Source organism: Rhizoctonia solani, chromosome 16 (assembly GCF_016906535.1).
Source record: "Rhizoctonia solani chromosome 16, complete sequence".
Lineage (NCBI taxonomy): Eukaryota > Fungi > Basidiomycota > Agaricomycetes > Cantharellales > Ceratobasidiaceae > Rhizoctonia > Rhizoctonia solani.
In genome coordinates, this window is record NC_057385.1 from 2,380,126 (window position 1) to 2,391,762 (window position 11,637).

Here is an 11,637-nt window from a genome sequence, read left to right on the forward strand (position 1 = left end):
TACAATACTAGTACAAACGTAAAGGTCCCCAAAAATCTGAACAAGAAAGCAAATCGAAAGCAACTGAGAAGTATGGCTTATGGTGTGTAGGGTGGTTCGAATGTAACTCGTGCTCGAGATTTTGTCTGAGATGATACCCCCGAAGAGGGACCAGGCAGCGACTCCTCGGGCGACCAGTCCCCACGGAGTTCGGGAAGACTTGAAAAGCCCGTAGAGATTTGGTGGTCGCGAGCAGGCACGGGGAGTGAATCCATTGCGACACAGTCTGCGTTCCGTGGTTGCCATTGAATGGTCGACAGCATGTTATCAGAGATAACGCTACAGCCATAGTACGCCTCACGAACGTTGAGCAACAGCCGACTCCCCATTGAAGCACGCCTGTTGATCGTTGAGAAACAATATTCCTATACATGCACTCAACTTACAGTGCAATGGCCAATGCGATGGCTAGCTGATATATTCCACTACCTCCGGTAGACCAAGAAACGAGATTGATGATATAGGTAACGAAGATACTGTACTGTGGATGAGCAATTTATAGACACATTATAACAGTAACCAAACTTACACGGCGAAGTACATTATACTATCCCGCACCAAAACGCTCAGAATACGCGGCCCAGACCAACCCGGCCGGATTCCTTGTTTCCTGGACACATGTTGATATGCTTTGAATAATGCAAGCCCAAATAGTATGCTCTCAAAGGCTAAGTTTGTTGCCCAATATATGCTATGAGAACCATTACATTAGCAAGTGCTGCGGACCTGGAATACAAGTACGTACTACATCCCCTCAGGAATTCCGACCAACGAACATATGTGGAATCCAGGGATGCGTTCATGCTGAGCTGATGGTACACTTTGAGCAAATGTAGACAAGTTCAGGATAATTCCACGCACCTTTCATATTTGCGAAACTGTTTCCGATGATTCCTGCCATTCCAGCGCTTGAGCAAAGAACAGGCCAATTACGGGGTATATGATACGTTTGTCTTGAGAATACCTATCAAATGGTCAGACACTTGCCATGGTTCGTGGGTTGTCCTTACGAACATTGCGGCTATGCGAACCAGAATGATAACTGTTCAACAGAGTCGGTAAGCGCAGGCGACAAGGTTTGGCGACGGGCACGCACCCTCAACTGTCATATTAGTTAACCATCCTACCAAGAAGCCAATCAATCGATCCAGCCACCAAAGATTCGTGTAAACTTACCAGTCCAACCCTGGAACTTTTGCCAGTGCAAACAACTGTTCGACAGACTTTAGCGGGGATGTCGGGTATTGGAATCCTTGGCACCAACTTACAACTAACGGAAAATGGACAATATGAGAATTGGCTCGCCCCAACGTAATGAGACTTACTGCATCGGTTGGACCTCCACCCAGAACGACTAAAGATGGGTCGGCTCGAATTCACTCTCCGGCCACCAACCAACTCACCGATTGTATCGAACAACAGAATGACAAATGTCCCATATCGATTCCATAGAAAGAGCACTTTTGACCATGTCCATGGTTTGTACTATGTGCCCCTGTGGTCAGTGCGGTTATACCGAAGAAAGGCCGGAGGACATACCCAAACGAGTTCAACCTCCGGGATGACGGTAATGACTGCGTTTGTAGTTTGTTAGAACTATTTCAGCCAATGTTGTAACGCGTACCATAGTCGTAAACCAACAATACAAAAGACGCGACTACTCAGACGTTTTGTCAGAAGCGGCACAAAGCAATTTTCAAGAATGCTCACAAGAAGCGTATCGCGTCCTCTGGTTATTAATAAGAAAGTCTGTAAGCTCTCGTTGTGTGTGAAAGTTTGTAATCTTTAGGATTTCTTGAAGTGACATGGCCAGAGCCACTGGCAAGCCCCACCAAGCCTACACAAATGTTGACGTTGGAACACAAACCGAGGGAGAACGTACAGTGGTATCATTTGGCTAAATATTGCGGTAACGGAGCTTTATAAAGATTCGACAATGTGGACACCCAGGCTTCCGGGCGCTTTCGAGGGAGCAAGATCAGGTTCTAAGAGTTCTTCTTCCCTTCCCAAGCGATCGTAAGCGGGAAGAATGGACTCACTCAATCACGAGCCGCTTGATGGATGGATACCCGACTAGAGTATGATTCCTAGATGTAGGCTCGCATAAGCTCCGTCGGGTATAGGCTACGCAGATCATCTAAAGGATTAGTCTCGCTAGCGTGCTTAGTGTGCCACATGAGTGTTTCAAGGGGAGGTTTTGATAAGGCCCGACCAAGGAACTATTCAGCACATTAATATTCGTTGCCAAATGCAGAAGCTACTGCGATGGGCGTGTGAAAGAAGAAAGTTATTCCAGGCTTGGCTGAGAATAGTGGAATATCCTAACAAGTTGAAGAAGAAGTCCGTGTCTTCGATTCGATTTTATGCTGCGTATGGTCACTTTGAGAAGGACAACACATCCAGGTGTGGTCATGCCAGCGGGCAAGGTAGAATGGTTGGTCACTTTGATTGATGTGGCCTTTTCTGGGTCCAAATCCTGGCGGCTGAAATCGAAAGTCTGAAATTATTTATATGTTGGCCCTATCAACCCCACCCGGTAATGGCGCCTCTAAATTTGCGGCATCTCCGAGGTGGATCTAGCGAGCTGAGATGAACGAGCAGCTGACATGCATGTGGTACCTGATAATCGGAGGGTTCACAGATGTCGAGGCTCCAAAAGATCACGATTTGCTCAGACACATCATACATATACAAGACACGTCGAGGAATTTACGAGTCGTGTGAGCAACTCATCCATAACGTCAACGTTTTTGCATTTAAAGAAATTGATGGAGGAGGCTCTCTTCTCATTCATACAGCTCCCGGCGGTTGTCGACGAAATGTCAAGGAGACACTGCCATATGCACCGCCAAGGGACGGCTGAGTCAGCAGAGCTAGAAACCGATTGCAACGAGGTGTCTTTCCTGTTTGGTCCACAATCAACTCCTCACTCCTCACACTCTCTGATTTCTGTCATCATCTCGCACCGCCCACAAGCAGCGCCTCTGGCAGCCCGCAGCTTGATATAGAACTGATATATAACTCCATCTCCGTCCCGGAACTCATTTTCTTCTCTCCACCTTCACCCCGAAAAACGAACATCAGAACATGGCTCGCGACAGACTTGCTGCTCTTCGTGTTGGTTCCATTTAGCCAATATTCTTTCGCAATCTTACTGAATGTTCTCCGTAAATAGGCACAAAATGGAAGCGATAATGGGTACACCAACATGTGAGTGCGCTGGAACATGTAACCTGGCCGACCCGTTGACAAGGGCTTCAGGAGCGACGACGCGCCCCCTTCCCAGCAATACACAAACCCATACGCGCAGCAGGACAACGGACGCTACGAAATGTCGGCGGTAAACAACAGCACGACACAGCTCACCGCGGGGGATGCTAGCGACATGTCTTCGTTCTACACCGAGGTAAGCGCTCAATGCTCGTGGAGCTTTCGGGGTGGGAGCGATCTTATCTCGGGCATAGATTTCGTCGATCCAAGACCAAATCCGGACTTACAACGACACCGTCCAAAGGATCGCTGATTTGCACAACCGGTCATTGAACCAAGCCGACGAGGCCGCTGTCCAGCGCAATGCCTCTCAACTCGAGCAATTGCAGGATGATGTCAGCAGCCTTAGTAGCCAGCTGCAGCGACGTATCAAGGATTTGATGAGCAAGTCGTTACCTGGACGCGACGGTCAAATTCGGGCACAGCAGACTAATTTGGTCAATGCCAAGTTTGTTGAGGCCATTCAGAACTACAGGTCGTGGAGCGGGATTATCGCTCAAAATCCAAACAGCGCGTTGAGCGCCAGTTCAAGATCGTCAAGCCCGATGCGACCCCCGAAGAGATTAAGGCGGCTGTGAATGATGATTCGGGCAATGGTCAGATCTTCTCACAAGCTGTAAGTGGTACGATTGTCCAATAGGGCTCTGTTGATGATCCCCCACGTAGCTCATGAACTCTAACCGGTTTGGCGAGTCTCGGGCTGCGTACAGAGAAGTTCAAAGTCGTCATGAGGATTTGAAGAAGATTGAAAAGACTCTCACGGAGCTCGCTCAGTTGTTCAATGACGTGAGTCTTCAGGCTCGTTACCTCGAATTTAACTTAAACCCAATATTCTAGATGAGCGTTCTTGTAGCTCAGCAGGATGAGACTATTGATACCATTGAGCACCATGCTATGGAGACTCACAAGGATATGGAGGCTGGGTGCGTTTAACGCCCTGTGTTTAAAGATTGAGAGTTAACTGTTGTATAGGCTTCAGCACACCGAGGCTGCTGTCGTGTCGGCCCGTGGAGCAAGGAAAAAGCGATGGATCTGCTTCGGTATAATTATAGCGATTATAATCGTCGTTCTGATCATTGTTCTTGTTGTGTTGGCTCAGGCGAGTGAAACTCTGACGTATGGCCGAAGCTCCCCGCTAACATTAATGACATCATTTAGAACGGCGTGTTCAGGGGTTCGGGCGGCAACAACAACAGCAGCCAGCCGCAAGCTACTGCTCGCATTTAGGAACCGACTGCGAATATATTTTGTACCATAGGATACTGTCGGAGCGTTTAGTCTTTCTCTGTTTCTTTCGTCTCGTATTACCCACACTCGTTTGCTTTTCTGTTGTCTCTGTCCTGGTTCTCTCATGGTAGTTATCTGTGTCGTGGACCTTTGGTTATTACTTTTCGCGTAGCCTACAAAGAATCACATAGTCACGTCTTTTGATTCAGTCCGGTTTGTGCTTGTATGGCGCTTAGTGAGAGCAAGTGGTTCGAGTTGGTTCGAAATGATTCTCGAGAGCTTAAATCAGCAGCCGCCGGTACGTGCGGGGGTTCCTGAGATATGTTCGGACTGCCTAGGATCCGCCTGCCGAGTGGGGTAGGACATGGGATGGACTTTGGACGGAAGCGACGGATAGTAGACGGTAGAGTCGGAATCTGGGAACTGGAACTGGACCGGAGGTACATCGCAGAGCCGGTTCGGCGTGGTTTGTAAAGGTCGCCACATTTCGCGTTACAAGATTCGCAATTCCCTTTGTCAGCGTCAGGGAAAGGCTGGCGCTAAGTGATAGAAGAGGCCGCGCAAGCTCCTGGACTTGTGGTTTTATAACCCCCACAACAGAGGTTCCCCCTCGCTTATCTGCGCCACTCCACCGCCTTGTGTTCGTTCCCGGGTACTTAACCGTTGCCCTCGGACTATCTGCTTTGCACTCTTCCACGACTACGACCACTGCTGCTGCTGCCTGCCCGGGCCTTTGTTGCTCGTACACTAGACAACCAATCCATTCTATTTACACCCACATTTACAATGGCTGCTAAGAAGCGTTGCCAACACTCTGACGGATGTGGCAGCCCTGCCCTCCGTATCGTAGGCCAGTGCCCCCATTGCACATCACAGTTCTGCGGACAGGTAAGCACACTTGTTTATTTCTTACCGCCACGTTTGGCTGACGTTGAGTAATCAGCACCGACTGCCAGAACACCACAAGTGCTCGGGAATGAGCCAGTGCAAGCAACAGGCATTCGAGAAGAACAAGGCCAGGCTCGAGCAGGAGCGCACCGTTGCCAGCAAGATGACCACCGCATAGACTCTGTCGTGCCCTTCCTTTGCGATACCACACTCGCTCCCCCTCCGCTAACTTTATGTAACCCCTTGACTCGTCCACAACCCTCTGCTTTGAATCGGACTGAATACCTGCATGTGTTTTATTGGCTTTGTTTATACACCCTGTAATTACTTTGCATTCATTATATCTATCGCTCTCGATTTCTTCTCTCTGTAGTTGCTGTCGAGTCATCCTTTTATATCCCCCTGGGAACCGGGCACGTGAGCATCAGGGGAGAGCTTACCCCAGTTGCACCTCGGGAAGGAAGTTACAGACCCCTTGGCAAATTCGAATGTCGTGATTTATGCAATGATAGGCAAGTCGGTTCAGATCCCACGCCCCAGCAATTCAAGCGCATCAGTCCATGACTCCAGCCTGGCGTGACTTAAAAAGGAGTCTCTTCTCCCGGCCTACCCCGTCTGATTCACATGCTCATTGCTCTCGACAGCTCTTGGGTCTGAACAACAAACGTCCGCCAAGGTCAGTTGACCTCCACCATCCCTGTCACTTGCCTTCCCCGTTCCCACCTTTTCCCGTCATTCTCGCCCATTTAACCCATGGCCGCACGTATCAAGCAGTTAGCCGCTCACATTTCTCCCTCCCAGCAATCTACCACCATGTCTTCTGCATCCACTTTTGCCAAGGTTCCTCTCGCCCCCCGGACAGGTATGCATATGTAATCCTCTGATGCCGATCCTAATATCCAAACTTACACGCCATCCCAGCATCTTCAAGCTGACCGCTACGTACAAAGCCGATACCTTTCCCCAAAAAGTAAACCTCGGTGTGGGTGCCTACCGTGACGACGACAACAAGCCGTGGGTCCTTCCGGTTGTCAAAAAGGTACGTGAGAGTCCCTTTAATAGGGGCGCTTTGTTTCTCTTTGTCTGACGCGTATTGCATTCCAGGCAACCGAGATCCTGCTCAATGACCCCGCGCTTGATCACGAGTATTTGCCCATTACCGGTCTGCCAGAGTACACCAGTGCCGCTGCCAAGCTCATCCTTGGGGCCGATTCCCCCGCGATTGCAGAAGGCCGCGTTGCAAGGTAAAGTGATGAACGTTTCAGCACCACACCATTTCTATTCCATTGACGTTCCTCCTTTTGCTTTTTTGCTTTTTCAATTTCAGTGTCCAGACCATCTCAGGAACCGGCGCAAACCACCTCGGAGCTCTCTTCCTCTCGCGTTTCTACGAATGGACGGACAACAAGCCTCAAGTGTTCGTTTCTGACCCGACATGGATCAACCACTTTGCGATCATGCGCAATGTCCAGATCGATCCCTTGACCTACCCGTACTACGATCCCAAGACGATCGGTCTCGATTTTTCCGGCCTGCTAAACTCACTCAAGACCGCGCCGGTCCGGTCGGTATTTTTGCTCCATGCATGCGCGCATAACCCGACCGGAGTCGACCCCACACACCAGCAATGGGAGGAGATCGCAAACGTCTTTCTCGAAAAGGGCCATTACGTGTTCTTCGATTCGGCCTACCAGGGCTTCGCGAGTGGTGATTTGGACAAGGATGCCTGGGCGGTGGGTTTATGCGCAGCTTCTCCTTTTCTTCGGACGGGACGTAATAAGCTTACGGTTTGGTTGGGGGGTTGTTGTTAGGTTCGATACTTTGTCGAGAGAGGTGTCCCCTGTTGCTCTGCCAGGTAAAACAAACAGCATTTGACTCGCGTTAAATGCGGTCATCTGATTGGGTTATTTGATTTCCAGAGCTTTGCCAAAAACGCCGGCTTGTACGGCGAACGTGTCGGAGCTCTCCATGTTGTTTCTCCAACCCAGGAAGAGGCCAACCGCGTCAAGAGTCAACTGTCGGTTCTTCAGCGCAGTGAAATCAGTAACCCCCCGGCTCATGGTGCCCGCTTGGTATGTCCTGCACATTCCAGCCAGTTCTTCTAAGAATATATCCATCTCCACCCCGGAATTTTTAGATTGCTTTGATATTGAACGACCCGACTCTCTTTGACGAATGGAAGCGTGATATCAAGACGATGGCGCACAGGATTATCGCCATGCGTGAAGAACTGTACAACATTCTGACCAACGAGCTCAAGACTCCTGGCAACTGGAATCACATTACAGATCAGGTCGGTACCTCTCGTAATTTAGTTATCCAAGCTCCTGTGACCAACCTCGTTTTTGGTAGATTGGCATGTTCAGCTTTACTGGTATTTCTCCCGAGCAATCGCAGCAGCTCATCGACAAGGCACACATCTACCTCACTGCCAATGGCCGTATCTCCATGGCCGGCCTGAACTCGCACAATCTTCGGTACTTCGCCGAATCGCTCGATAAGGTTGTTCGTGGCACTCTATGATGGACTCGGTAGCATACATCCAGGGTTGGTGCATACATGTTAAGATTAGACTTTATGTGCGTGGGAATGCAAAAAAAAACTTATTGAACAATTTTCAAAAGTGCCAGTTTGTTTATGGGCTGAGCTGGGAGATGTTGGCAGAGTGGGAAGGCCAAGGATGAGTTCGGCCTGATGAAGCGGCCACTTGAGTGTGATTTGCTTTGCTGTCAGGTTTGTGTGGGACGTACCAAGCATTTCCCAGTCCCAGGACCATTCTGAATTCCCCAGACACCGTGTCCAGATGCCATCCAGATGCTACAAAACTCTACTATGAATAAAGTATTCGAGGGAGAACCTTTACGTCCACTCACCCTTCTCGAACTTTACCAATGACCGGAAGGCCCGTTTGAGAGTTTGGTCTGAAACAGCACTGTTCTGCAACAACCTCGGCATCCCCAAAGGTGTCCGGCGAGACAAATGCTGCAGCTTCCTTCAATCGCTGGATCGCTGCGGGCACAGGTTTCACTTGGTCAGCTCGTTCGGGGAGAGCAATCGCCTCGTCTTCCCCTCCTGCCCCGCAGAGGTAAACTGTCCCGTCCAACCTCGGGTACACCTCGGGCTCGCGCGAACGACCGCCGAACGTTAGCTCGGTAAAAAGCATATGATTCGTGACCGGATGCGATGCGTCGGGTCTAAGAACGATCGACGAGGACGGTTCACTCGGCTCGATCGTCCCCGCCGCACCCGCGTCCTTTTTACCTAGGAGTTTGCGCGCGAGTGTACCCGTCCACGGTCCTGCTGCGAAAACTACATCCGTCGCTGGGATCACGATTTCAGACCCATCCGATGTCGTCGCGACGAGTTCGGTAGGAACTTTGTTCGACTCTGATGCAAAATTGATTTTACTCGCTGTTGCGCCCAGGTGGATCTGGACTCCTCGGGACTGGGCGACTTCAGCGAGAGTTTGCGTTAGTGGAACGGATGGGCCTGTGCGGTTGTTTCCTCGTCTCCTATTTTACTAGAGAAATAATCGTCAATAGCTCGGAAGAATGGAGGAAGAGAGGCAGCGTACGAGGCTTTGCTTATGCTACTCAGCCACCCTGCATCAGGCACAGATTTATTCCTCCTCTTTTCTTCAATCTCGAGTTGGAGTGTGTTGGTTCGTCGATAACCCCATCGATTTGTCCCGTCGTGAGCCTGTGATATGGGTAAATGGGGGGTGTCTATGAATTGATCGATAGAGGCATACATCTGCAAGTTCTTGGTGTAGCTTGAAAGATAGTGCAGCAAGGAGTTTGGTTTTGTTACTGTGCCAATCGAGAGCGAGAAATCCTCCCGCTTTGCCACTCGAACTAGGCAAAGGTCATATTAGTTCCTATGCATCATAATGAAGTCATAGGGTACAAACGCTGCTGCGATTGAGACGCTTTCTACTATATGAATTTCTACATCCTGTTTTGAACGGGCAGTACGAGGTCTAGTTGAATTCAAGTAGTATTTGGCACTTACTTGAGAGAGGGCAGAAAGATAATAGCTATTTTTAGCCTCAGTTCAGTGCTCTAGGACGTTTTTCATTTCGTTACTACATACGCGGTTGAGGCGCCTATTATACCTCCTCCAATAATCGCGATCGATCTTCCCATATGGTTTGTGAACTGAGGCAGGTTATGGTTGGCCTTATCAATGTGTGGCTTATGTGGGGTCCCTATAAAGGGTGATCGTCGTGTCGTGTAATGGAAGTTCGAGTGCCTTTGATCAATACCACGCGAGTTGCTCCGCGCGGCCTCCGATCGTATATATTCTTCGCTAGTGCCGAGTGCTCCCGGCGGTTGATTGTTTTTCACAAGGTCCAATATATCCAAATTTTAATTCCTGAGTTGGAACGCATATATCTAGTGTTACGTGATCAAAGGCCTAGCTGTGTACATATTGTCTAGGGTACAAGGTATAAATAAAACATCAATAATTTACAACTTGCATAATGGAAAAAGGGAGCTTTCTCAAGACCAAGTCCTCCACCAGAGCTTATGGGGGGGGGGGGTTCCCCAATGGTCATCCTTCAATAACATATGGATCAAAAGAGCGGCCACGACCAGAGAGCCCCTATAGATGAAATATCTCATCCGATAGATAGGCTCTATGTTGAGTCGCTTGCCATTATTTGCTCAGTATAACTTTAACCTCTCGGGTAAATATGAAGAATTTAATTCTTCAAGTCCACAATAATGGGCTGAGGATGCTTGAGGTCGCGACATGCGGCGTTGACGAATATGACATCTTGGCCTCCAAAACCTGTGTGTACTTCCACACCACTAGTATAGGTATGATTAAAGAGGAATAGTAGTCTGATGCTGTTGTGAGGCTTACCGGCTCTCATGAATATGTCCATAAACATGCAAGCGAACACGAGGAAGGCAGTGTAAGACTGCATGCGCGAGTGCTGGACACCCAACGTGGCCCTTGTCGTGCCTCGAAAGATCCAAGATTCCAAATGGAGGTCCATGAGTGACTCTGAAAGTCAGAGTTAGATGTGACTACAGCGCAAGAGCAACCAAACATGCTCACAACACTTCAGTATTCTGAGGCACATCAGCCCATATCGCTTGGGACGGCATCAGCAAAGAATGTAGGATAAACTATATATGCGTACTGCTCTCTGCACTTCTAGGATACGAAAATCCCATTGTGCCAAACTCTGGCGTGTACTGGAGGAAATGAATCCACGACTTGCCTATCATGGTTAACAAAAAAACGCACTGGACTTCCGTACACGCTCCACTTTTTGCCGGATGCCCCAGGAATTTCGGCGGAGGTAACTTCGAGATATGTAAGATTTGAATCAACTGCCGATTCGTCAGTGAGCATTCTACGTTCCTCATCGAGGTCCTAATCCCGAAATTAGTAAGCGCCCGTTCAATATCCGGTGGGGGCGCGTTTCAGACGTCACGTACCGCAGCCATTTGGGAACCAACTCTGCCATAGAAAGCGCTTCTACATTTCGAGTCCAAATTAAACTAAGGTAAGGGCGTCATCGACGTCCCCTTCTCAACAATTCATGCGTCGCACCTCATGATTTCCGGCAATGAGCCTGTTTTTTATAGGTTAATAGACTCAAACAAACAATTTTACACCTCGCCACTTACACTTTTTGTGGATGCCTGAGTTCTTTTATCCAGTCCAAAGCAGGCTTGAACCCCTGGCTAAATGTTGTAAAATCGCCTGCATGAATTAATACGTCCCCGTCGACCAGCGGCAGCGTCTTTTTGTGTGTATCAGATATGCAAATGAATCGAGTCCAGTCTTTTCCGGGCCGAGGGATTGGTACACCAAGCGGGAAGTTGGTGTACACTTGGTATGTTGGACCCGAATGAGATGACTGAGGAAGCTCCATGGTTGTGGTAGACGACACGAAGTGGTGCAAGCACGTGACATAACGCTCTATGACGTTTTATCCCTGCGGACAAGGGATGGCGTAACATATGGGCATGCATATAGTCACCGATAGGCCTCATACAAGCACAGTCTCTTCAAACCAATCGTCTCACAATAACTAGGAACGGTTTTGAACTTCCCTTCCCAGCTTATTGCGCCGGGCAAACTCAACTGAAAGATGGGCTCACATGATACGATGGAGCGTTGGCTTCGAGTGATAAAATAATCCTAAGTAATGGCTTTGACCTGAATACATGCTAATTACGTCCAGAACGTGTA

General features: G+C 49.1%; 6 protein-coding genes across 6 annotated transcripts; 3 read left to right on the top strand and 3 right to left on the bottom strand.

Annotated features, from left to right (window-relative positions):
* Window positions 1-77: 77 nt before the first annotated feature.
* RhiXN_02027 (uncharacterized protein) lies at window positions 78-1,846 on the bottom strand (the record flags this gene model as incomplete). The annotated part of the gene is made up of 12 exons (XM_043321846.1): window positions 78-378; window positions 426-515; window positions 569-730; window positions 785-848; window positions 901-1,003; window positions 1,054-1,081; window positions 1,216-1,250; window positions 1,308-1,393; window positions 1,443-1,524; window positions 1,579-1,613; window positions 1,664-1,696; window positions 1,750-1,846. 12 exons carry the CDS (start codon window positions 1,844-1,846, stop codon window positions 78-80), a joined length of 1,116 nt encoding a protein of 371 aa, XP_043187669.1.
* Window positions 1,847-3,126: 1,280 nt separating this feature from the next.
* Window positions 3,127-4,536, top strand: RhiXN_02028 (syntaxin protein; the record flags this gene model as incomplete). Its single annotated transcript, XM_043321847.1, has 9 exons — window positions 3,127-3,156; window positions 3,215-3,249; window positions 3,301-3,445; window positions 3,504-3,746; window positions 3,821-3,925; window positions 3,976-4,095; window positions 4,147-4,232; window positions 4,282-4,425; window positions 4,482-4,536. The coding sequence occupies 9 exons, from the start codon at window positions 3,127-3,129 to the stop codon at window positions 4,534-4,536; spliced, it is 963 nt and encodes a 320-aa protein (XP_043187670.1).
* Window positions 4,537-5,322: 786 nt separating this feature from the next.
* Window positions 5,323-5,602, top strand: RhiXN_02029 (AN1-type zinc finger protein 1; the record flags this gene model as incomplete). The annotated part of the gene is made up of 2 exons (XM_043321848.1): window positions 5,323-5,424; window positions 5,480-5,602. The coding sequence occupies 2 exons, from the start codon at window positions 5,323-5,325 to the stop codon at window positions 5,600-5,602; spliced, it is 225 nt and encodes a 74-aa protein (XP_043187671.1).
* A 575-nt stretch (window positions 5,603-6,177) lies between these two features.
* RhiXN_02030 (aminotransferase class I and II protein) lies at window positions 6,178-7,947 on the top strand (the record flags this gene model as incomplete). Its single annotated transcript, XM_043321849.1, has 7 exons — window positions 6,178-6,296; window positions 6,346-6,463; window positions 6,529-6,668; window positions 6,752-7,157; window positions 7,344-7,496; window positions 7,562-7,717; window positions 7,777-7,947. The coding sequence occupies 7 exons, from the start codon at window positions 6,178-6,180 to the stop codon at window positions 7,945-7,947; spliced, it is 1,263 nt and encodes a 420-aa protein (XP_043187672.1).
* Window positions 7,948-8,153: 206 nt separating this feature from the next.
* Window positions 8,154-9,569, bottom strand: RhiXN_02031 (FAD-dependent oxidoreductase; the record flags this gene model as incomplete). Its single annotated transcript, XM_043321850.1, has 7 exons — window positions 8,154-8,241; window positions 8,298-8,936; window positions 8,999-9,123; window positions 9,176-9,278; window positions 9,335-9,378; window positions 9,436-9,460; window positions 9,517-9,569. The coding sequence occupies 7 exons, from the start codon at window positions 9,567-9,569 to the stop codon at window positions 8,154-8,156; spliced, it is 1,077 nt and encodes a 358-aa protein (XP_043187673.1).
* A 560-nt stretch (window positions 9,570-10,129) lies between these two features.
* Window positions 10,130-11,317, bottom strand: RhiXN_02032 (metallophosphoesterase domain-containing protein 1; the record flags this gene model as incomplete). The annotated part of the gene is made up of 8 exons (XM_043321851.1): window positions 10,130-10,238; window positions 10,294-10,437; window positions 10,492-10,528; window positions 10,577-10,631; window positions 10,684-10,812; window positions 10,878-10,940; window positions 10,993-11,014; window positions 11,070-11,317. 8 exons carry the CDS (start codon window positions 11,315-11,317, stop codon window positions 10,130-10,132), a joined length of 807 nt encoding a protein of 268 aa, XP_043187674.1.
* Window positions 11,318-11,637: the final 320 nt, after the last annotated feature.